Consider the following 26,479-nt stretch of genomic DNA (forward strand, 5'->3'; position numbering starts at 1 on the left):
ATCTAACCTAACCTAACCTACGTTAGATTATAAACTAACGGGTTTACAATCTTACGGTGTCATATATAAGTATGTAATTATCTATATAAGTATCTATTCTATATCGTCACCTAGCACCCATAGTAAAAGCTTTGCTTGATGTAAGATGTCCCCTGATATTTATTTATTTATTAAATTTGTGTGTTTTAACGATTTCAACATTATATTTGATGAAAAGATTAACTCCTTGTATTTAACCGAAATGTAACTAAACAAATGCCAATCTAATTAATTTGTTTACTATGAGTAATATGACACGTTTTTTTCCTCGTGAGTGTTACTTAAAATTTGACATAAAGTAACTACATATGTTAATGCAATTTTTCAGCATTTCTAACTACTAAGCGCGATATCGCGATCGCTGAATCGTTATCTCTGAATTTCTCAATACTTGAGAGTAGCGTTAGAATGCGATAAACCTTTATCTGTCTCTCGAATGACAGTATCGGATGATCTAAATCCACGGATCCTTCATTCTTTCTCCAAGTAGTCCTAAAGTGGTTGTGTAGTGTTCGCATGAAACGGATAATTTAACATTCTAGTGTCCCGGCCATTTTATCTTTTCCAAAATGGTCCGGAGAAAGACCAAGTGGAAGTGTCTCATCCTCATCAACCTAATATTGTTGAGTGTGTTCGCAAAATCTTTACCAATAGAAAGGAAAATACAATCATTAAACGTAGTTGATACTGCTTTTGCGGAACCCGAGTTACCTCGAATACCGTTGGTTCCAGTTAGTGATCATGCGAAAAGCGACGATGTTGAAGCAAATGGAGAGGTTAATACTACCACGGAAGGTAACACAGAACCTCTAACTACAACTGATGCCGATACAGAAACACCTACTACCTTGGAAGATGAAGTACTTACTACAACAGAATCAGTAATTGTTCCTTTCCCTTCAGAAGAAGAGAAGGCAGTAGAATCCAATGTGACGACGTTAACAAATGGAACCCGGTCTCTATTCCGAAATGTAAGACCAGGTCAAGAAGCAAGACAATACAGCATCGAAATAACCCCCAATGGAAACAGTTTTACCGGTCGTGCGGTCATTCAAGTGCGTCTAACTAGTGAAACCATAGAAGAACCTATTGTTTTCCATGTTGAAGATCTTAATGTACAAGCAGTTCGAACTGGAATCTTTACGGAAGTGAATGCAATTGCAGCAGATTTTTATGTTGATGACGGCGTGTTGGGAATATTGCCTCAGCAAGAAGCTTCGAACTATATAGTAGTAATAGAGTATACTGGAAATATGCAAACCGGCTTCGGATTATTTCAAGGCGAATTCGACGGAATGTAATGGCATTTTATATTTTGTTTAAAGAGCTTAAATTTTTGTTTACATTACCTACATAAAGTTTGTGTCAGTCCATGATATAGTATTTAGTTCTAAATTATCGTATGTATCAGTTAGTAAGTAATAAGAAGTAGGTACATATAATTGTAATTGCAAATGACCTAACAATTATCTATTATATTTTTCTGCCCTTGTTCGGCCTGACTTGATATCCGTTATCCTTTAACTTGTGGTTTAATATTAAATTTTAATTTTCACCAATTACTCGAAAACTTATTAATAATAGGTATATCTATTTCATCAACCGAACTAAGTACTTGAAATATTCTTTAAATTCATTGTCTGGTAGTAATTAATATTTTTTATTTATTTCAGCGACTACATGGCAATGAACTTACACGCCACCAACGCCCGGCGGGTGTTCCCTTGTATGGACGAGCTCACGGAACCATCGACTATCTCTTTCACCTTCAATAACATCCCGTACAATAATATCTTTATGAATTCTGCTCAAGAAGACAACGCTAAGTAAGTTATTTATTTATTAAAACTAAATTAAATAAACAAAAACCAACATAATAAAACTTAATACTAAATAATTAACCTACCTAAAGGTAAAAAAATTGGCCTAAATCGCCGTCAACGGGCAGGGTGCCCAGAAGGCTGGCCGCATTTCCTCGCTGTATAGCTAAGCTAATGCGCTGTGCAAAATACTGGCTACCCGAGCCCTAGGCGCGTTGATAGATCACTTTAGTTTTTCTTATTTTAGTGAGATTTAAAATTACAAAATTATCTCAAATCTGATGTCAAATGATTCATACTTTAAACAATATTGTTTTAAATTACCCCCTTGTTTATAAAACGGAACTTCTGTGAAATAGCGTCCCTTTCTAACAAACAGAAATTGATGTCAAAATGACGAATAAGGAAATCAGGAGGACTATCTCCTAAAGATCTGACACAGCCGTTTTTTCTCTACAGTTTTTAAAATTGATACTAAGGATCACAAGTACATCTTTAATAGTTTGTTTCGCGATATTGATTTCAGTTTACTGATAGTTTTTGTATTTTATTAGCGGACAATTCAAAGCATTGCTAGGCCCCGCGGTGCTTTGGGGCATGGTGGCCCACAACTTCAACAACATCAACAACCCTGCGGCTGGCGTGCAACTTTACGCTCGCCCGGGAGTTCTCAACCAAGAAAACCAGGCTTCAGTCGCCATCAATTCTTATTTCTACAACTTGGAACTGTGGACTGAAAAACCTTATAATGAAATCGTTCTGGACCAAGATGGAAGGATGCTTGTTATTGCGTTACCTGATGTTCATAAAGATTGGTATGCCCTGTCTACGGTATGCATTTGGTAAGTTCATTTTGTTGTTTTCCGTATAAAAGGAACGCGTTTTAAAATATGAAGAGTTTAATTTTTTTAATTCGTAATCAGAATTTGTATATTTATTTGTTGCGTTCACCAGGGAACCATACGTCTTGATGGAACGGGTAAACTCGGTGAAACAGAGAAAGGAAGCTTTAGCTGAGATGGCCGAGGCTATAGCTAGGCAGTGGTACGGATATGTCATATATCCCGAGAATTGGCGCTTCCAGTGGGTGACCCAAGGCCTTGCGTCTTACACTGGCTACGAGCTCAACAAGGAAGTAAGCTATATGTGTTAAATATGTTTTTACAGTGGTTGCGATGGTAGAGATAAACTCGGGTGTCTTTGAGCTTAATACGAATTTGCTCTCTTCTATGCAGCGCGAAGTATGAAGTAACAAAGTACGTTTACAAAGTAGTTTTACCACCTTGTTATCTACTTATATGGGTTTGTTATTTTTCGTTACACGGGTAGCAAGCTCTTGTTAGTAACCATTAGGCATACACACAATGGCATTGTTATAGAGAATAAAATACGGGTTAAAAATTCACTTGACATCCTGACATTATCTCTTAGTATTTACATATCATACGTTTAATGTAGTTACTGGTGCATACAAACTTAATATACATAACTAGAAAAAAAAACATAATTAAATAACTAACCTACAAAACTTAAAAACTAAATCTAAAAATAAATAAAACTAAACTTAAAATAAAAAAATTACAAAATATCCCCCTGCGGAATGGTGCCGTAGATGCTGGCAGCATTTCCTCGCTGTATCGCAATACTTATTCTTTGTGCGAGGAAGCTGCCAGATCTACGGTCACCAGTGGCGTCAGCTATCCTTTTTGATAGTTCCTTAAAAAGGGTAGACGCGTTCGGACCCCACGGGCCAAGGGTCTCGACACCAAAAGGTACGAAATCGTATTCGGGGCCGAGACCCCTATATTTGGTCTTTTTTAATTTTTCGGCCGCCTCTGCTGCCGCGCCGGCTTTTGAAGTAGTGCCGTGGAGATGAGACGGGGCTAGGGTGTCCACACAGGTGGCGTCCCAAATCTCTTAGTATTATATTGGCAACATTTGAGTCGCTTAACTTCAAACTCGGGTAAATCTATGCGTCAGATTATGCGATTTTGGTACTTATTAAGAAAAGGTAATAGGGTAGATATATTTGCTGAGAAGGTCGAATGGATTACTCGAGTTTGAAGTTAAGCGACACATTTTTTGATGTTTGTCGCCCGAGTCAATAAAAACCTCAAGCAAAGAAAATATTACAAACCGCTAAGGTTAATTGAGTCGCTTAACTTCAAACTCGGATAAATCCATCTGTCAGATTAAGCGAGCGAGAGCGAAGAAAAAGTAATAGGGTAGATATTTGCTGAGAGGGTCGAATGGATTTACCCGAGTTTGAAATTAAGCGACACAATTGTGATTCATCTGCTATTTAAAGCTTAATAAAAAAACTTTTTCAGTTCCAAAGTAACCAATTATTAGACGTGACACTCGTGGATTTCAACACAGTATTCGTAACTGACGTCATCCAAGAAGCCTTGTACCGAGATGGCTACGCCGCCGCCCGTCCTCTAGAGCCGGAGGAAGATTTATTTGGTGAAGATGAAATAAGAGAACACATTGGTGGCCAAAGAATATTGAAATACAAATCACCGGCAATAATGTCCATGCTGAAACTTGTTCTTGGTAATCAGGGTGAGGATTTTATTCGGTCAGCTGGGCAGATTCTCTTGAATAGCAGGTAAAGATCTATTTCGTAGTAAAAATTAGCAACGTCTTAAATTATGGATCAGATTTTCAAATCTGTCTTTAAGCGTAGGTACATATTTATAAACCAAAGTTTAAATTAATAGTCAACTAGTCACACAAGTACTTCAAATGAACGTGTTTTCAATATATCTGAAGTGGCCAGATCATAGATTTTGATCATTTCATGAAATGCCATTTTCAAATTGATCACTTCATGATGATGATTGATGGTAAGGTTAGGTTAGGTTTAACTTGTTCATGATATGATCAACCGATCATATCATGAAATAATTGTCACATCATGAAATTATCAAATCTGCATACCCGACATATAGGTACAAACTGTTACATATACCTAACTTATACTGCTATCTGTACTGTTACTTTTTGTAACGATATCGATTATAATTATATGTTCTATAATCCAATCAGGGCGTTAGAAACTGTAAACTCGCGATTCTTCATCGACGCCATTAACGCCGGGTGGTTCAGCAGCGACAACAAATTAGTGGAAGACATAGCGTGGTTCTTGGAGCCGTGGGTTCGTTCGAATGGCTACCCGATTCTTCACGTCGGGTTGAGGCAAGGCGGCGTTCTGCTTACCCAGGTATGTAAGACGATATTCACATTGGACAAGTGCACAGCGCTGTCTAACCACTTTCCAAATCGATCTAAATCAAGTAACAAGTAAGATTTGTTAAAATTGTTTACGAATGACACTTTTTTTCAAATAATTATAAACAAAAACACTAAAACTAACTCTTAAATTACCGCCTAAAGCCCAAGCCAAAGAATCAAAAAACTCAAGCAACTTGATTTCATCTAATTTCTTTCTTGATTACCTTAGGAAAAGTTCGGGTTCTCCGCAAGTGACCAAGTGACCTACCAGATCCCAGTCACTTGGACATCGAACATCAGTCCCAACTACGAGATTAACGACATCAGAATAATGGATAACACTATGACCATCAACGTTCCACTTGATGAGGAAGACTATGTATTGTTTAATATTCAGGGGCAAGGTGAGTCAAATGAAGTTAATGTTATTATGAAATAAGTTTTATTTTTTTATGCGTGTCGTATAGAACAGAACAAAACGTTCTCGTAAAAAAATCATAACGATGACTGCAAAATTCTTTCAGGATCCTTAGGGCCCTGTTTATGTGAGGATCAAGTGAGGAGAGTCTTTTCAAAACGGCTAATTTCTCTATACAAATATAAATCCTTTTGAAAAGACACTCCTCAAGTGTCTAAATTAATGAGATATACAGTAAAGTTAGATCCTAAAAAATGTTTGTTACAAATAGCCGTGAGATGTTATGTTATGTCACATCGCGGCGAGCAGTGCTTATTTAGAGGCGAACCTTAACAACTCTGCATCGCATTTGCATTGACCGAGTGTGGAAACGTCATCATTATGTAAACTTTATATGAAAATAATACGCTTATATTGACGCTCCCTCACTTTATTCTGTTCAAATCGGTGTAAAGTTTGCTTAGATGGACTCTACTTCATTATACGGGAAACAAGTTTTTCTGTTAACATAATTATTTTGTTAGAAATTAGCATACCGGCTACATAAAATTACACATGTAAATAATCCTTGTTTTACTCCAGGATACTACCGTGTCAACTACGATTTGGCTCTATGGGAGAGGATTATATGGGCCCTGCAGGATCCGGAGCAGCGCGAACTAATCCACCCGCTCAACCGCGCCACTGTAAGTCTAATCGAATTTTAATACAGCCATCAATCAAATGTTGCTGAACTTGCTTATGAAGTTGGACAAATGAGGGTTGGCAAACAATTGGGATGATTGGTGTTATTAGTGGGAAACTTTCAGCGTTTTGGCGTTTCATCAGAATTATTATTGGTGGCAATGCAAATTTTTAAAATAAAATGAAACTTTCTCATGCGTTTATCAAGGATAAAAGGGCTCATCTAGACGCTACCGTCCTCGCAAGCGAGTTTCATTATATTATCGGTTATAGCTGAATTGGATGTACCTTACCTTGCATGCGACATGCATGCGAGTTCGCGCTGTCTAAAGGATGACTCACGTTAGACCAGGCCGGAGCTTCCGGAGTTTACTTTTCTATGACATGACAGGCGATCACGTGGTGCGTTCCATAGAAAACAATGCGCCGGAAGCTCCGGCCTGGACACGGCCCGGTCTAACGTGAGTCATCCTTAAATGAGCTCTTCAGAAAGCCTTTACTAGCTGACATGGTGAAAAAATATTTACTTACTCTAATTAATTGAAATGGAGTAGTCATGTAGGAATCAGATACTATCCAGATAACTTACATCAAAATTTTCAAGGTACCACTTAAAATATAGATACCTAATGAAATTTTCTATATGTAGCTCGTAGACGACGCCCTAAACCTCGCAAGAGCCGGCATGCTGGACTACGAGGTCGCCTTCCAAGTGGTTCTCACCATGGAGAATGAGATCAGCTACGCGCCATGGAAGGCCTTCGTCAGGAACATGGGCTTCTTGCAGAAGAGGCTTCTTGCAATGGTGGAAGTCGACGAAGAATCGGATCCAGACATTTACTTGGTAAGTATTTTTTCTTTTTAGGGTTCCGTACCCAAAGTGTAAAAACGGGTCCCTATAACTACGGGTACTATTTAATTTTAATTTTTTTTATAACTAGGACTCCACTGTCCGTCTGTCTGTCTGTCTGATAGCTAGACAGTTGAAATTTTCACAGATAATTTTTATAATTCAATTCGTACCTAGTGGGTAACCACTGTTGGTGCCAGATTGTCGAAATTTAATATTAAATGGGGGCAGATTAATTATTTCTTTTCAGGTTTACCATAGAACCACTGTTTCAAGTTTTCAACCTTTAGTAAATGCGTTTTAATTTAAATAATGTGTTCTCAAAGCATTTATAAAATCAATTTTATGTTCATGTTCAAAAACAGGATGATCATAATTATTAGTTACACCTTACATTAAATACTTTTACGAATATAGTTTATTATCATCTTTAACAAAGAAACAAACATGAATCATTAAGAACTTCCCTCCTGAACTTCATCAGCAGTTTAACTTCGTTTGATTTGATCGTTGATCTGCGTTTTCACAGAGAATGGTTCGGCGGACAGTAGGCAGAGTTGAAAACGAGATCGGCTTCTACCCTGACATCTCTGTGACCGAGGACTCCGATGTGGCCATGACGCGAGGGCTGGTCATGGAGCACGCCTGCAAGGTTGGCTACGCGCCGTGTGTGGCTGCTGCCATTGATTGGTTCTGGGATCCTAATGATCGGGAAGTTGTGTAAGTTGGACATAGCTTAGCTCTGTAGGACAGCATGTTGTTTTTCTTCTTTATTCTACAAAGGACTCGAAAACTCTAACAAGAATAAAAAAATCCCATCAAGCCCCATTAAAAAAAATTCAAGACTTGAGGAACTTCTTGGTAAATATATTCCCTAACTAAGTATAACTTCGATTTTATCAAATCAAGAGTGAATTGTGTCCTTTTAAGTAGGTAAGCGTGTTTCGTCATAAACCTGATTGTGATATGACACTTCTGGTTAGACTTCGTGGGAAGGGCTCTGATCTAACAAAACCTTATTTTTTGCAGTAACCCCAACATACCACATGAAATACGACCAGCAGTATACTGCACTATGGTCAGAGAAGGAGGGAATGACGTCATCAACGCGCTGTACGCACGCCGGGAGATAGAGCCGACTATGTATGAACAGGTCGTCATTCTTGAGTCTTTGGCTTGTTCTCAAGATCAACAGTTTATTTCAACGTAAGTAGCTATTAGACTCACTAGAAACACTTAAGGGCCTGCAGCACTCGAATTCTTGTGAACGGCCAATGTTTAAGGCCTGTCGGTACAGAAAATTCAAGACAACAAAATGTATCTACTTCGACGTAAGTAGCTAACAATCTCAGCGCCAAAAATATATATTCAAACCTCAAAACAATGCTGAACAGCAACAGCTGGATATAATTTCTGGATTTATAAATGTCAAATGTCTACACAAATTCAAGATTCATTTTTAGAAACTGAATATTACTTTTAATCTATCCGTACCTACCTGATGTTGTGGCTACCTTAATACACCTCCTAAGAATTGTGTACACTTGGTATTTGTCCCTTAATCTATTCAGGGAATACAAAATTTATGAACCCGATTCAGATTTAACAACTTGTTTCGGTTTAAAACTGGTTTTGACACGAGCTTATTGATCGTTTTTGTGATTGACGTGCATTTGACGCACAAATTTCACTTCATTTTGCATGCACCAATAAATTATAAACTGAAATAAATGTCATATACCTACTAAGAAAAAGTAACCAAGGCCTCCAGTGCCACAGGCTGGAATCGAACCAGCGTCCTCTGCTATCAAATTAAAATATTTTCTGAATATAATTTAATTTGTTCTAATACTTCTAATAGCACCAATAAATGTTAGTGATCTTCAAGTCGTATCAAAATAAGATCAATTAACAAATTGTTACGGTTCGGAACTGGTATCGGGCCTCAATTTCGAGTTATGTTCAACAGATATCTCGCAGAAACCCTGGCCTCCAACGGCCCCTATAGCACCGAGGAGAGGAACAGGATCTTCAAAGCCATAGTGGAGTCCAGCACGGACAACGCTTACACTGCTCTCAACTGGATCTCACGGAACACTGCTAACGTGAGAGCAATGTGAGTATCATTGCCCATACTCTTAACCATCGGTGGACCTTATGCATTTTGTAATAAGGTCCACCGATAGACAGTTAAGAGTGTTGCTGTTTGTACCTCAGTTTTTTATCCCTTAATCATAAATCTTAGGAACCTATTACAAATCTCTTTTAAATGTGGTCTCGTTCAATGTGTTTCTAAAAGTAATGTCATAATGTCAGATAGGATTGTAAAGGATTTTCTTTTCTTTTTAATCTTATCTTTTTTTTTTCGAGAATGTATAATAATCCATTTTTAATATTATCAGGTATGGGGGAGCAGAGAAATTAGAAGACATCGTTTGGCATTTATCTGAATACATGGCGGGTGAATTCTTGTCCGTAGAGGTGAGTGTCTAGCAGTAGGTACTAACAGCACAACACACACTCACACAATCAACACAGCGCCATCTGTTTTGGATGTCAAACTAAGGGGCACGTGTTTTTCTTCGACTTTATCTCTCTATTACATTCAATTCTCTATTACCTTCATAACATTGCCTGTCATCTCAACTTGATTTTAAACATCCTTATTCCAGTACCAAAACTGGGCGAACTCCATCAACAGCGACCTCTGGGACTCCGAATCGGCCGCCCAACGCGCCAAAGACATCATCATCGAAAACCTGAGTTGGGAGCAGCAGCATCTGCAATACGTTTACGAATGGATTGACGAAAACGATGCGCCTACGCTCGTCGTCTCTATGGTCTTGATATTAGGGTCGTTTTTGCTTACGATTTTTAACCATTGATCGTATCGAAACTGTCAAATTTTTGCATAATTTTTCCTAGTATTAACTAATTAATGAACTCTTAATTTTATGGAAATTTAAGCAAGTTTGATATTCATTGAAAAGAGTAGCTTTAATCGTACGTTTGCATAAGATTTTTTGTTATTACATTTTGTTTCTCCATTTTGGAATTCACGGGCCTATAAATCCCGGTCTTTTGATAGGCTTGCGTGGGTAATAGATCCATTTGTTATTACTTATTATTAAGTTGGGAAGGGAAAAACGTCCAAGCTAACTGCACTTACTTGAAGTAGTATTGTGGAGATGTCAATAGACGTCAAATTATTAAGAAAATACTTATGTAATGTATAACGTTTAAATTACACTTCCACACAGAATCAGTGCAGATTACTTTGACGGAAAATAGTGACGATAGAGAAATTAGTAGTAATTAATTAGGTGCAGGTTACTTAAAATATAAGGTTGTTGTAGGTATTATAAACGTTGATATCAAATATTTTAGGTGTGATGGGCATTCTATTTAATCGAAGTTGTGTTTATAATGAGCGAAGGAAACTCCTTATTATCTTGTCAGATAATTAGTGTAGTTTCAAGAGTTCCATTCAAATCAAACTATGAATGGTCATGTAAAGGTCAAGTAATCCAAACGAACTATTTGAACGTTTTTAATATTGCGTCCTATTAATACGTTTTTCAAGGTCCTAGTTCGGTTGGCTACTTAAAGTAATGTGCATTGGGATAACTTCGTAAACTGGGTAAGTTTGGAAATGGCTAATACATATCTACAAAACCAGAAGTAGGTATCACGGTATCTCGTACTTTAGCAACACTTACAGTACTGTAACACTTATAGTGGCCTCTTGCTTATTATTTCTACATTAGAAAATGCTCCTTTAAATAGATATTAGCCATTTTAAAAATTATCCCGCATTCGAGGTTACCCCAATGCACCTTATAGCTGCCAAGCACGAAATTTAATAATCTTGTACATTTAATAATACCAAAGAGAATAACAATCAATTATAGAAGGTATTTCGACTTAAACTATCGCTGTCAAGTGTGAGTCAGGATTTGTTCTAAGAATGTAGTCACAGAAGAATGTACTTTTGAATTTACGAATGATTTGTCTATTCAATTATTTGTGCTCGGGTAACTGTGACGTCATATTTTTGATTTGTTTGAACTGTATGAATGGCTGCATGGAAACGTCTTGTTACATTATTTTGTAACGGGTAACGTTGTATAGGCATTAGAACATCCTGTATATTACATTTAGCGTGTAGCGTTTTTTGCCAGAATTGCACAAAGTGAATATTATATAATTTATGGGCTAGCTTAAGCTATTATGATATAGTTAATATTATGTAATAAGTACATACTAACTTTTAATACATAGGTAGGTATATTAAAATAATAGGTGTAAGCATAATTTTAGGTTTTTTTACTGCATTTTCACTCACAGTTTTTGTATATTATTATTTATAGGTAATAATTAATGAAATAAGTAAAAGTAGTTATAATTTATTTTCTATTAATTTAATATACAATTAAGTTTGAAGCAAATGCGTCCTCTTGCTTCAAATTTAGTTACTATTTTACTGTAATATAATAAATATACTTAATAAAATTTATCTAAATAATAAATACAAACATTAACTTTAAGGCACATTTATTTCTTTAAAGCTGTTTATCATAAATTAATAATTTAAGTCAGTATTTTATGTGTAATATGTACATATTGCATTTAGTAAAATACAATATAAATAAAGTTATACTAATTAAGAAAAACAATTTCTGTTTTACTATACCATAAACGAATTATTTCAATAAATAAAAAAAACAGTATCTTCGAATGTACTAAATAAAATACACATTATTTAATGACTAGATAATGTCATAACGGCTAAATTACTCATCAAAAAATCAAATATATCATTATACAAATATGTTGTGTCGCAACTAAACCCCAACAGAATTGTATTTAGCCTTCGCTATGTTGCAGATTTTCTAATCTTTATATTATAATCTTGTCAGGATTTACATTCAATGACAAAAGTGACAATTTGACAAGTTCACAAACAACAAGTAAGTATAAGTATATCAAAATAGTTCAAAAAGGAGCAACTGATTTTTAACAGAGTCGATAACATAGTTATTTATTTTGGAATGTTCCTTTAATATTAATAGGTAGAAATACGTTTTGTTAGAATTTATGAAGTGTAAAATATACATTAGGTACGTTGGGTAGTCTAAACTAAAATATATATCAAAACTTACACGAAATCTTAGCGAAACTGATGCTCATTATAAGTTAAAATGTATGAACATAAACAACAACAAAAAGCATCGTGATTTCGTGATTCCATAGAAATCGGACCCTTATTTTGGGGCATTCCACAAAAAGGTCTACCTTAATTGTCGGGGACGTGAGTCGTGACACGTATGGTAACTACCATAATAATCAACAGATATATATATTATTATTCCGTGGAATTACAAAATAATTTATAAAATGTTACGTTTTACGTTACGTGCTATTCATGCCAAATATCGGCTTCTTAGCTCTTCTTCTTTTGTTAACCACATTTAACGCAAATATAGATGTTTACTTTACTTCAGCTTTATCAGACCGGCTAGCATGAGTTGCGTTGTATTCTCAGCCGCGAGTCCATACTTGAAGTCGCGCTAGATGTATGGAGTCGCGCGTGAGAACGCAACTCATGCTAGCAAGTCAGAAATAGTGTTATAGAAATATAGTGTTACCTACGTACCCGACACTTTTCTGAAATGCCCTTTTTTCATTTAGAGTCATTCAAAAGCGAAATTCAAAAGAGTTTGAAATTACACACAGTTACGAACTTACTTAGGTTATCGAACCTTAATAATACCAATAATTAAAATAGGATAGTAACCACATAGGCTAGTATGAAGCATACTATTGAAGTTTGAACTGATGTACTTGAGTCCGGATTGTCTTTGTCTAATGCCTGTGCTGTAGGGTTTGATGTTGGCTGAAACGTAATAAATATACTTTAGTATAAAACATGCATACGTTTTTGGCAAAATATTTTTGGTATCTACGAGCTTTTATCGCTGACTGTACTTTTCTTTCCACAGGCAACTACTCATCGAGACAATGCTAAAAACTCCAAACACAATTAGGTTGAGTTGTTTTATCACAGAGTTCCTATGGCCACCTCCTGTCTCCATCATCAGATCAGTTCGATGGTACCCTAATATTGCATTGTCATCCGGCTTACATATGTATGCAAATTTTCAGCTTCATTGGAAGTCGGGAAGTATATCAAATTTAACTTGCACGATTTGATCATTACAAACATAGTAGGGACATCCGTACATACATACATACATTCCAAGTTAATAAAAAGCTTGTAAAAATGTAACTGCAATAATGTGTAAGTCATAACATCAAGTTGCTACATTAGTTTCAAAACGGTTTCCGTAACTAGCGTTTTGGCGGTCAATCATCAAATTTTTGATGCTATTTTTGATCGTATATAATATACCTGTGCTGCCCTCCTAAGCCGAATAGCGATATCTCCTACCAGAGCTCGCAATCAAAAACAGTTCATATCATACTTACTAAGGTAGATGTGCTGTTGAGTATGAGATTCGCTATAGGTTTTATTCCAGGAGGCAGTCTATATATTAAACGTTGTTCGTTTTCCCTGGAATTAAAATTAACACGATTAGATGAGAATCATTTTAGAGACAAAATGAATTAGGAATTAGTTTTTGATTTAAAGTGTTATTATCCTGTTTTTCTTCATGTATTTCGTTAACCCAACAAATAATTATTTGCTCCCATTTCTTCATAAAAAATAAAATAAAAAATAACTTCTTAAACACAGCACATACCGCTGTAAGCAGAATTACTAGAGCAAAGGATAGAAACACCTTTGAGTTGAATTGTTGCCTATTTTTAGAGCGTTTAAAGCGAAACTAATTGATTGGTCTCTAGACATTTTATAGGTAAGCAAGAAAAACTATAATAAAAATCAACTCACGCCAAATGTTTTGCGACTGTTCTATCTTCGTTCTCGAAACTGGTCAGATTGTCAGTTCTGAGCTGGTAGGCCACTTCCCCGCTCTCACGCAGAACTGCGTAGTAGCAGGCTTGACGGGAGTCAGGGTCTAGTCTGAAAATTTACACAGATAAAATTAGGAGGGTATTTTGAACCTGACTCTTCGGCTTACTTTTCGATCTTGAACTTGAGGTTTCGACTGCAATAGGATATATTTTGAGTCGACTAACTGATTTATTAAGTTGACTGACTGTTTGTACCACAGATCTAGAGGGACGCTACGCTCCGACGTTATTCTGTCCGCCCAACGCGTGGCCGTATGGCGTGGCGATGAACGTATGATCCTCCCTAAGCTTACTTGTTATGGTCCATATTTTAGACGCGTAAAGAAAGATCGAAAAAACAAGTGTCCGCATTAGTCTGATCTTTGTTTTGAAGTTTATGCTTCCGTTCTCTCATATTATCTCGAGTTGTTTCACCGCAGTTTCGAACATGGGCACTTCTGACCACCTCTTGGTCGCAGTCGCCATCGTCGCTTATTTGAGATCCGATGTACACAATCTTGAATACCACCTCAAGATCGTGCATACAACTCATTGGTTCTCTGCATTTTCATCATCATCATCATACTGACCGCGTTGTACTGTTTATTGAAAGCGACGTTCGTGAGCTACCAGAACAATCGACAAACAACAACTTAGTCTTACTTTGACAACCATTACGCTAGTCTCACCTGTGTCGTCTGCCCTTGGTCTGATAGTACAGGTTCAGAACGCGATTAACGCACGACTCGTGCTGCAAGGCGCACGCAAAATTGATGATGTTGCTGCGGAAGAGCCGGGTCTTTGGCTGCTGCTCCAAGTCTTGGATCAGGCGCGCGTAAATCCCTGCCACGTGCTTACGCATGAATTGCTGAAAATATTAATATTAGTTGTAAGGTGTTTTTCGGTAATTAAGATAATTCACTACCGTAAAATATGTATATGGGTACTTTGCTTTGTTATTTTTTACTCTGATTAGCTTTCGAGAATTATTAGCTTCAAAATTCGATATTTTTATATTGGGGTATGTTGAGATATATTTACCTACTGTTGAATTTAAAGCTAAGCATTAAGTTATCATGCCAAATATCGGTTATATTACTATAAGCTTTTCAAAATTTTCCAAAAACTGAATTGACAAAAAAAATTAAGTACTTACGCATCTATTGAACCTGCTCATAAAATTTCACGAGAAACGGTTGAGAAATGCAACCTGTAGAGGAGGACATCCGGATATACGAAAGCATTTTTGCTCAAGCTGAAACCTTTTCTTCACTCTGTCAAAAATAGGACTACGTAGTAGACACTTTTCTGGCAAGCCCCTTATAAAAGTACTTAAATAACTAGTGAAACCCAAGTCAAATTATAAATCAAACCGTACCCTCCACTCCTCATAAAGAGCTCTAGTAAAGTTACAAGCAGCATCCTTCGTCTTCAGCAGCTCGAAGCCAGAAATCACCGACTCCCATACCACGTAGCTTTGTTCCTTCTCCAAGTAGCTTAATATGTCTGTCGCGAGATCGTAACTGAGGTCTCCAGAGGTATAAAGAGCGAAGGCGTCATTGACAATCTGAAACAAATTAATTCACACATTGACATTGGATACCGTTTCCCATAAAATTTAAACGGACATTTGGTTTCCCATCCGATCAGGTAGGTGGTCGCTAGCAGTATTTTATAATATCTGTGTGTATTTTAAATGCAACGAACTATGTAATTTAAATCCAATCACTTAATTTAATTTATCACTGCAACTAAGATTTCAAAACGTGCGCTTGCATACGGGAAACAGATTTTAACTAGTGTTATTAATTACAAAATAAAGTACTGCTTTATAATTTTGAAGAAGTTTTGTAGGTATCTAAAACTTCTACTTGCCACCAAACGTTGACCAGACATTGACCACATAACCAGACAACTAGACATAGATAATATGTATATTACTTGAATGTTCATGTTATTTTAAAATTTTGTTTTAAAATGAGAGCGTAATATCTATAGAGGTGGCTAGGTTCGTGGGTTCGTGAAATTCTTAAGGTACGCTCGTAATGTAATTAAACTTGCATTAAGATGATATTTTAAGCAGCTGTTCTCACCTGAGCCCGATTCAGCTGGTGAATGGCATTATGTTCGTTTCGCAGCGTTTTGGCGATGAGCTTCCACGTTTCCACGTCGTAGTTCACTCGGTAATACCCTGAAATTAAAAAGGCCAACAATTAAATCTAAAGGGTGAAGCAAACTATTCACGATTAAAACGATTCGGCTGCGGAATAATTATGTCATTTCACCATCATTAACTACAGCAGTAATGGGACGCTGTAGTACTTAATTCAGCGAACTGCATTGCTGTATAGGAAACGTCAAATAAGTTAAGTAATTTATAAAGCCGTTTTAGTCGTTTCCTGCAGTCAACACGAAATATCAAGGAAATAGATAGATAGAGCATCAGAGGCAACAACGACGCCACAACAGTATTGGAGCTGCTATTTACATCTGAAAAGCACTATTTAATGTTTTAAATTTCCTTTTGTAAATAAAAATATACTGTGTCGGTAATAGAGTTTCTCGCATATTTATATATAGAAACAAATTCTGCTTCATTTTTGTTATTTTTGCAAGTATTGTTTTCGTATCCATCTGTTTTCTATTTACATTAATTTTAGCACGTTCAGCTTATAAACAAACGTAACCTCTACGAGTGTCTAGGTTAGTTCTGCGCGTGGGCAGCCTAGAAATAGACGTTTATAGCTTCACCAAGGACTGCCGTTAGGCCGCCTACCGTGTCTAGGTCACGCTAATAGGTATAAATATATCATAAATAGCGATAATGTATCGACGTGTTATTTCCTACCCTCTTCGTAAGTAGCCATATAAACAAATATTCATAAATTATATATAAATACATGGTGATTTTAAATAATGTTAGATGTTTTCTCGAATACCCTTCGAATAATTCGTTGAATAACTTTTGACGCCTGATATTATGTCTCAGCAATGTTGCAACTAATATATTTTAGAAGGATATGGCATATTTGCTTCTCTGAGTTAACAGTTGTAACATGACTATGATGTCCACACTTTACGTATTATTTATTTATTTATAATAGTCTCACTCATCAGACGACTAAATTAATAATAGTGCCAAACTAACAAGTGCCTAATAGTTATTCGTTAGGTACATACAGCTTTGGTACAGCCATGGTTTATTAACTAATACAGCTGAAAACCGGACCATTGCTTTGTATGATTACTTACATAGCAATTGTTTAAATCTAACTAAATAACGAATATACGTTGATTTTTACCAGAAGCATGTCGATTGAGAAGAATCCATCCTCCATCCAAGTTCTCCCCAAACGTGTAGACGGGTGTGCTGATGATGAACCTGGGCTGGTGGCAGTTGAAGCAGTTCTCCTGGTACTGCGCCACGTAGGAGATGGGGATCAGGTACTTAGAGTCGTAGCGGAAGTCTTTGGTGAAGGAGAACGTTCGCTAGAAGATAAAAAACGTCTTTAATTAACTTGTCTATTGTCTGTGGTTTTATGCTGTTTAATTTGTGCATAGGTATTTAAAACTTCGCTTTACACATATTGATTATGTCCACATCATCAGAGAAGGGCTAGATAAGTGGACAAAAGACCTTATAGAGTGGTACACAAGGGGGCACAAAAGTAAGAGAGGAAGGCCTACTCTTCGATGGCCAGATGACTTTAAAAGGATAGGCGGAGTGGACTGGCCCAGGAAAGCAAGAGACCGCGGTACCTGGAAAGACTTGGAAGAGGCCTATGTCGGAAGACAAGCTGAAGTTGTCGATGGAAACTATAAAATAGTAATATATATAATTGTATAGTAAAAAATAAGGTATATTTTTAAGTAATTAGAGTATTAATGTTACAAAACTTCAGTAATAAAGGCTATTTTTATTTATTTATTATTTACAAATATTAGGTCTTAAAATTTAATTTCTGGCTGTGAAGTTACCTATTTATATACCTGTACTTGCCTGTACCTATCGATTTTTGATGCAGGCATATTAGGAGCACAGGGTTTAATTCCAAACTACTGACGTAATATCTGTATATTAGGTAAGTCATATTTCAATATTGCCTGTTTCTTGTACATATTTTGGTGGTGGTAGTGGGAACTCTACCAAACTCACTAGACGAAAAAAACCTTACCAACAGTTTATTCTAGCCCTTACCTGTTTCAAAGTGATGACATTAGGCAACCTATCCCTGTACACATGAACATTGATGACCGGGTACCCAGGGTACCGGAACCAGGAGTTGAGCACCATGGAGGAGGTGGTGCCGTTGGAGAACTGGTGGAAACACTCCACGGTCTCTTTATCTAGGTTGATCATGAAGTCTTCTAAGTTGATGAAGGATCCTCTCCTGAAGTTAAAAAAAATATTGGGTTAAATAATAATTTGATCCATGTGGTGTCATTACCACACGCTTTCACTGCTTTTCGTCTACCGCAGTACGCATCTGGTGCTATTAGTTTTAAATGAAAATATCCCAGAAGGCCAATACTGTCTAGTTTACACCTTAAAAACCGACCTACCTGGGGGGACTCTTCTGTGTATTTTGGAAATTTAAACTTCAATTTCACATTCGCACTTATCAGTGTATCCAAAACTCACCTCATGTTAATATATTTCACCAGCGCCGGATGGAACTTCTCGGGACCAATCCAATTCTCCACCATCCATAGCAAAGCAGCCGTCTTCATAGTCACCAACTCCTTATGTCTGTTGGGAATGTCGACAGCTAATGTTCTGTTGAAGTTGATGAGCGCTGGGGTGCTGTGGTACCAGTCTACGCTCATGGCATTATGTCTTGATTCGAGCCCGTAGAAACCGTAGGGCCAGCCTGATTGGTGCTCTCCGGTTTGGTGGTACTGGAGAAAAAAAGGGAAATTTCTTCGTTAGTGTAGGTTAATGAAGCAGGTCGTCCGTTACCTTTAAGACTATAATTATAAAAATTCTAGATACAGATCTGACATAGTAAACGTTCATCATATTCGATATTGATGGTATTTTGAGATTAGCTGCCAATATGAAATTATAAATTGCGGGTTTTTCTGAGATGTACAATAAAGCGGATTTTATATTTTATAATTATCAGACTTGAAAAAGACGATACTCTCTTTATTATAACACACATTTAGAGAGAAACGTTTTTTCGACTTCACATACAAAATACGATCTTCGTCAACACGATGTTCAAGTAGATAGTCTAGTCTCCTGGCCTAGTAACTCTAGTCCACCAGTCTAGTCCTAGTCTAGTAAAGAGAGAGATATAGACGATGTATCTACCTTTCCCAAGAAGTAATACGCGAAGTACGTCGCCATGCCCTCCTTAAACCACTCTTCCCTCCAACTTGTCCGCCGCTCTTCCCCCGGGTTACCGAGCCACACCCGACAAAGCTGCTGAGTGAAGTCGAACGTCATCTTCTCGATCTGACGGATGCTGATGAGTTCTGGTTGGTATTTTAATCTGAAATCGCTGAAATCAGAACATTGAAAAACGGTTAATTTAGTATCGCGCCAGCCTCGTAAGTAAGTAAGTTTTAAACTACGAAGTAAGAAAATAATAACCATTAGAACCCACGACTCCACGACTTCCACGAGTATAAAAATACATTTTTTTAAAGGCACTAAGTACATTTAACCCTTAAACAGGTTGTGTATCTATAAGTACCACATAGCAAATGATTTTTTTTTGGCGAGCTGAGTAAATACAACGACCGCAAATTGTCATTGCCGTAAAGTCTATTAAGTGGGTGATATCGGAACGTAAAAAAATGACAGGTGTCAAAACAAATTTCTTTGAAAATATAGTTGTCAAGTTCAAATCGACAACAAATGGCAGTTTTTGTACGTTTCTCCCACTGTATAAGTTCACTACGCCCAAAAAAAGTACTGTAAGTATTTTGTTTTGTATTTTTATGGTAGATTATTAGATAATGTATGTGTAGTAAGTCATAACTTACCTTAGTTATTGTTTTCTGATAAAATATTCGATCTAAAAGTTTGTGGTTCGTATGAAACCTCTGCCCGTTTGGGGCACGTTCGAGTGGTTTATAAGTGGCCTCTACTCTGCAGGGAGTTTACATGACATTTAAGGGTAAGATTTATTACTATGAATGAACCCTCATAGTACAAAAGTAATATATTTTCCTTTGGTTTTTAAATTAAATATTTATTCAACGGTCAATCTTACGAGCCACGACATCCATGCGAGCCAAGAAAGTGCTGGCAGTTAGTGCATTTTGTGACGCAAGTGTAAATGTGATGTGCACATGACTTGCCCTTAAAACTACTCTGTATGGCTAACAAGGCAGTGGCCATATAAGGACCACGTAGCACCATTGGTCACGAGCAGGTCACCACCGGGTTTTTTTTATTGAATTAGGGGTAATAAAAAAAATCAAGAAATTACTTTTCTTTTTAAGATATTACCTACCCGAATCAGTAATCAAAAGTAAAAAATGCGTCAGGCCTGTTTAAGGGTTAAAATAAACGATTATTTTATGTTTTTATAGGAGGAAGAAAATAAATGCGTATTTTTATTTTGTTGATGGTACCTACAGAAGACTGCAAATATCCTTGACCCACCCCGTCCGTTCCTAAACTAACTAGGTATTATCGTAAAACTAGTAAAAGTGACACTGAAAAGTTAGTCTCTTACCCATTAGTCCAAAGATTCCAACTGCCAATTTCATATCCATCCAAATTAGAAGGCACTGGCACCACATTGATCGGTCCAGTGGTGATGTTCCTATTAATACCAGCGTAGTCGTGAATAAACTCCATAATGGATTGTCCAAACTTGAGGATATAGTTGTATTGCACGAGGAAAGGACCAGGCGCCCAGATAACGATGGTGTCATTGGAGTTTCTTGATCTGATGGACGAGTTGGAGAATTGAGAGTAGACGAAACCGACTTCGTTTAAGGATACTTGAGGAGACGGCAGATACTCGATGAATATGTAGCCATCTTTGTCCCTGAAATAAAAAAGGAATAGGAAAACTTTTAGATGGTTTTAAAATTAATGTAGATACAGGCACGGACTTTGAATGCTGAGCAATTGAGGGCTTATATACTTTACTTTGGACATTTCATACCCGTTAGTCAATACAACCAAATAAGCTTGAAACTTAGATGGATTAACAATTAAAGTTTTTAGAAGAATTCAAAAAACAGTTTTTAATTAAGTACCTATGTAGGCTTGTTTCATCAACGGTTTATCTCACTGAAATCAAAAGAAATTTATCATCAAAAGACGCAATCCCATTGTTTATACATATATTTAAGATTTTGAATTATTGGTCTCAGTGATTTAGAACCCTACACACATCTAGATTAAAATGTTGGTGCTCTTAGAAGACTTTTATTGTACTATTAACATTGACACTACCTACGCTAAGTTATTTCTAAATGACCTCTGCACGGATTAAGTATGGTTTATAGTCTTACGAATCATAAATACTTCCGTGATTCATCATTATTGACAATACATATCAATCAATGCAATTTAACAAACCATATTGTAATGGATAGATTAGTAACCATAACTTTGCTGGATATTTTTGCGTCAAAAACGTTTGGGAAAACCGGTGAAACACGATGAACCTTTGCACGATATTTTTGGGTTAAAAAACATTTAGGAAAAACGGCGTCTTTTCTGAGGAGTGAGTGACAGTCTCAGTGAGGACATTACAAAAGTTTACAATTTGTATACATTTTGCTTGGACTTTTATGTTCACAGAAAAGACGCCTAATGTATGTAGGTATGGTAGGACAAGTCCCTTTGATCGCCAAAGATGTGTGAAAGACGCGCGCGGCTAGAGACTAATGCAGCAAAATGAAAAAAAAATCGCCTTCTAAATGCCACCTGGAAAGCATATCGTTTCCTACCTTTTATAGGAACCAGTGAAATAAACAGAGAAAATGCAGACATAATCGCGGTGCGTCAAACACAGGCCAATTCGAACATACACTGACATCAGAATGATATTTGAATCATGATATTTCACATAAAAGTTAAGGTAGGGTAAGACTATCACCAGGTAAGACTATCACTTGTATGGAATCCTCATACTGTTTGTCATACCCCGAGCAAAATAAACGTTTATATATAGTCTTCCCCCAATTAACTTTATTGTGCATTTCGCTCTCCATCCGTAGGTACAAGTACTGGCGCGGGCGAGACACACGATAACGAAATTACATGATTCAAATATCATTCTAGTGTCAATGTACGTTCGAATGATCCCGGTAATCGCGGCGCGTCAAACATAGCTCGCGCACAAAAACTGGTCAACTACTTTTAAGTGAACGACTGACCATATGACCATATTGGACGGAAATAGAAAACTGCGACTTTCCCTTGCTAAGTGAACGGGCTCCCATGGGTATGATCGGATTTATGTCAAGATTAGTATCAATTAAGCCGTGTTATGAGGTGCGACAATCTTTATTTTTTACACGACTGCCCAAACAAAAAGAGTGTATTGTTTTCAGCGTTCATGTTTGTATGTATGTGAGTTTCTTTATTCCACCTTAACTTCTGAATGCCTTAACCGATTTAGACGTATGATACATCATTAGAATCCTTACGTCATCCCGGGTAACATAGGCTATGTGACGTCATTATAAAAACAATATGGCGGACTTAATACGTCATATTACGCAACCTTTAGAAAAAAATATCGTGCAAACCTATTGAGTAGGGTATCATAATGAAGGGCTTTGAAAGCCGATTGATAATATATATGCAACATGTGGGTTTAAGTTTCATTTTGAGAAAGTAAGAATTGACAAAATATGTTAAGAGAAGCTAATCTCATAAAACCAAATATTATTATTGAATGGGATAGGTACTTATTAAAATAAAAGGAAAGGGTTTGACCGCTGATCATAAAAAAATATAATTATATTATGTATATTAGGTACATACTACTCACAGTTTTTAAAACATGTTCGTAATTGCGCTTATGGAATCGAAAAGTTTAAAATATAACTTCTATTTATTAATCGATACGATGCAGAGTCCGTCTAAGCTAACTCTGCACCGACTTTGGCAGAACAAATCGTGAAAGTATCATTATAACCGTATGGTTTGATTTAATTTTCAAATGTTGTTCAATTTCAAAATTTCATGAGTACCTATATAAGAGGAAGTTTGAAAGTAGCTCCAGTAACGGAGAAAATGAGGAGTACTAGGTTAGCGTGGTATGGGCATGTAATGAGGAGGGATGAATGCCATATAGGCAAAATAATGTTAGGGATGAATGTTGATGGACGGAGAGCGTATGGTAGACCCAAAAAACGATAGATGGATTGTGTGAAAGAGGATATGAGAAAGAAAGGAGTGAGTGCTGAGGAGACGAAAGACAGATGAGAATGGAAGAGAAAAACATGTTGTGCCGACCCCACATAACGTGGGATAAGGGCAGGGGAAAGAAAGAAGGAGGTTTGATTTAATTTTAACATTTATGATGATGACATTTTTTTAAAGCCGAAGGGTGATCTCCACGTATGGCCTACGGCTCAGAGCTTAAGAAAGATGTGCGCTTCCTGCAACTTGTCCAAGTATATGCACTTGGTCCAAAGCCAGGCGCCAAAGGCGCCCCCACACTAAAAGGGTCAGGCGTAGCCACACGTACGTGACACCACTTACCAAAGCCGGGCGCCTTCGGTGCCCTCATACTCAAAGCGTCGACCGTAGCCCGACGTACGTGGCGCGTTGTACGCGTTCCAAAGCCGGGCGCCTTCGGCGCCCTCATACTAAAAGAGTCGGGCGTAGCCCGACGTACGTGGCGCGCTGTGCGCGGTCCAAAGCCAGGCGACTTCTACTTTCTCATACTAAAAGTGTCGGGCGTAGGCCAGGCGCCTTCGACTCTCTCATATTAAAAGTATCGGGCGTAGCGTGACACGCTGTATGATTACCAAAGCCGGCCTCATACTCAAAGCGTCGGGCGTAGCCCGACGTACGTGGCGCGCTGCACGCGGTCCAAAGCCAGTCGCCTTCAACATTCTCATACTAAAAGTGTCGGGCTTGCCCGACTTACGTGACACGGTGTACACTTACCATAGCCGGGCGCCTTCGGCGCCCTCTTACTCAAAGCGTCGGGCGTGTACGAGGCACGTTGTACGCGTTCTAAAGCCGGGCGCCTTCGGCGCCCTAATAGTAAAAGAGTCGGATGTAGCCCGACGTACGTGACGCGCTGCACTCGGTCCAAAGCCAGGCACCTTCGACTCTCTCATACTAAATATCGGGCATAGCCCGACGTACGTGACACGCTGTACGCTTACCAAAGCCGGGCGCCTTCGGCGCCCTCTTACTCAAAGCGTCGGGCGTGTACGAGGCGCGTTGTACGCGTTCTAAAGCCGGGCGCCTTCGGCGCCCTAATAGTAAAAGAGTCGGATGTAGCCCGACGTACGTGGCGCGCTGCACTCGTTCCAAAGCCAGGCGCCTTCGACTCTCTCATACTAAGTGTCGGGCGTAGGCCCACGTACGTGACACGCTGTACGCTTACCAAGACGCCTTCAGTGCCCTCTTACTGAAAGCGTCGGGCGTAGCCCGACGTTCGTGACGCACTGTACGCGTTCCGAAGGAGTCGGGCGTAGCCCGATATATGCGGCGCTCTGCGTGCCTTTCTGTACTGAGGACGCCCTCGCAAAAGTAATATAAAGTGACTTCAAATGGTTAGTAAAGAAATCATGACCCCAAAATTAATTAAATTAATTAAAAATTAAAAAACACGACTGCGAAAAAGCGAACTGAAAAGATAAAAATATTTTTTAGTTGTGTTAGTTACTCAACTTAATGAATGTAAAAATTCTAAAAAGTATAAAATAAAAAAAATCTAAAAGGTATAAAATAAAAAAATTCTAAAAAGTATAAAATAAAATTAATTAATTAAAAATTAAAAAACACGACTGCGAAAAAGCGAACTGAAAAGACAAAAATAATTTTTAGTTGTGTTAGTTACTCAACTTAATGAATGTAAAAAATTATTAGAATATGAGTGTTTAGTGAAGGTTATAAACAACAAACGCAAAAGTTTTATGCTCATTTAGGATCGTGACTGTGCCTGTGTATTTTATTTCAATTGCAGTCGGGGACCTTGATGTATTGACATTTTCCCATTTAAAAGGTCCCCGACTGCAATTGAAATAAAATACACAGGCACAGTCACGATCCTAAATGAGCATAAAACTTTTGCGTTTGTTGTTTATAACCTTCACTAAACACTCATATTCTAATAAATTTTTACATTCATTAAGTTGAGTAACTAACACAACTAAAAATTATTTTTGTCTTTTCAGTTCGCTTTTTCGCAGTCGTGTTTTTTAATTTTTAATTATTAAAGATTAACATCTAGCTGTTAAGTACGAGTAGGTACAGTTGAAAGTTTTAATTTAATATGACCCATTCTATACCTTGTCACTTGTCACAGTGACTATAGTATTAGGTCTCTATAGCGATTTTCATATTGATTGTCACTGTGACAAGGTACGAAATGGGTCATAAATTAAAGGATGACTCACGCTAGACTGGACCGGGGCCGGGCCGGAGCTTCCAGCGCTTCGTTTTCTATGGAGCTTTCCATCGATCGATCAGCCGTCATAGAAAATGACATGTCGGACACCTCGGTCCGCGCCCGGCCCGGTCTAGCGTGATCCTTAATACTTTCGACCGTACCTATCCTTACAAAAATTTTAGGGAATACCATTAGTACAAGCAGGTTAATATAATTATTATCGATTTTCAGGTCAACTTGTTACTACAGGACTTTTTCCGTCATTGCCTACAGGTAGTGAAATTCCTGAACTGATAGTAGGTAAATAAGGTTGCAATATATTAAACTAAATAAAGTACTTTAATAGTTTTGAACGTGTGATCTATAATTAATGCCATATTTTACGTTTCTACACAAAACTGCCTTTACACAAAATGACGTAAAAGTCGAAAGAATCCCATTTGATAGATATAGTACATACTTTTTTTATGTGTTCTTACAATATAATTTACGAGCATCATTTAGATTTATATTGTACACTTCAAAGGCAATTATTTAATTTTATAAACGCAGCTGGTTGAACGAAAATAACTAATGCATTTAACCATTTGTGCAATGATTCATGCCTGTAAGTACCGGAACTGATATCGATCGTAATCTTTAATATGCAATTATCTAAGAATACTCTTTTATTAAAAGCAATTTAATGACAAATTTTGCATTTGAAATTTGCATAAAAGCTTTATACCAAAATTGTTTTTAATAAAGAACCTTTTCTTAGTGTAATACATGTAGGATATTGCCTATCTACTGATTATAGGTAATACGAGTAACAGGTTGCACCAACCACATTTGACAGACTGATCAACGTCAGCCGGCGCGCCCCGGCGCTTTACTATGAAACTTTCCATACATAAAAATT

The 26,479-nt window shown here is 37.4% G+C and overlaps 2 protein-coding genes across 2 annotated transcripts in view; one reads left to right on the forward strand and one right to left on the reverse strand.

The window, feature by feature from the left end:
* Positions 1–358: 358 nt before the first annotated feature.
* LOC134792421 (aminopeptidase N-like) lies at positions 359–9,937 on the forward strand. Its single transcript, XM_063763720.1, has 14 exons — positions 359–1,336; positions 1,713–1,865; positions 2,414–2,701; positions 2,814–2,994; positions 4,190–4,470; positions 4,911–5,085; positions 5,326–5,500; positions 6,097–6,200; positions 6,848–7,042; positions 7,578–7,768; positions 8,078–8,254; positions 9,018–9,164; positions 9,451–9,529; positions 9,721–9,937. The coding sequence occupies exons 1-14, from the start codon at positions 609–611 to the stop codon at positions 9,931–9,933; spliced, it is 3,087 nt and encodes a 1,028-aa protein (XP_063619790.1). The 5' UTR covers positions 359–608; the 3' UTR covers positions 9,934–9,937.
* Positions 9,938–11,806: 1,869 nt separating this feature from the next.
* LOC134792359 (membrane alanyl aminopeptidase-like) overlaps positions 11,807–26,479 on the reverse strand; it is a 31,869-nt gene continuing 17,196 nt past the window's right edge. Inside the window, exons 3-13 of the mRNA XM_063763637.1 lie at positions 20,716–21,033; positions 19,341–19,530; positions 18,666–18,922; positions 18,222–18,414; positions 17,326–17,512; positions 16,117–16,214; positions 15,402–15,590; positions 14,713–14,891; positions 13,962–14,093; positions 13,538–13,622; positions 11,807–12,944 (exon numbers count right to left, since the gene is read on the reverse strand). Coding sequence (XP_063619707.1) covers positions 12,828–12,944; positions 13,538–13,622; positions 13,962–14,093; positions 14,713–14,891; positions 15,402–15,590; positions 16,117–16,214; positions 17,326–17,512; positions 18,222–18,414; positions 18,666–18,922; positions 19,341–19,530; positions 20,716–21,033 — 1,945 coding nt within the window. The 3' untranslated portion in view covers positions 11,807–12,827. The remainder of the gene's footprint in view (positions 12,945–13,537; positions 13,623–13,961; positions 14,094–14,712; positions 14,892–15,401; positions 15,591–16,116; positions 16,215–17,325; positions 17,513–18,221; positions 18,415–18,665; positions 18,923–19,340; positions 19,531–20,715; positions 21,034–26,479) is intronic.

The sequence above is a fragment of the Cydia splendana genome, chromosome 7 (genome assembly GCF_910591565.1).
Source record: "Cydia splendana chromosome 7, ilCydSple1.2, whole genome shotgun sequence".
Lineage (NCBI taxonomy): Eukaryota > Metazoa > Arthropoda > Insecta > Lepidoptera > Tortricidae > Cydia > Cydia splendana.

Coding starts and splice junctions, on each gene's coding strand:
- LOC134792421 (XM_063763720.1), top strand. CDS start 609: ATGGTCCGGAGAAAGACCAAGTGGAAGTGTCTCATCCTCATCAACCTA. Junction 2,702..2,813: donor CTGTCTACGGTATGCATTTG/GTAAGTTCATTT, acceptor TGCGTTCACCAG/GGAACCATACGTCTTGATGG. Junction 9,530..9,720: donor GTGAATTCTTGTCCGTAGAG/GTGAGTGTCTAG, acceptor TCCTTATTCCAG/TACCAAAACTGGGCGAACTC.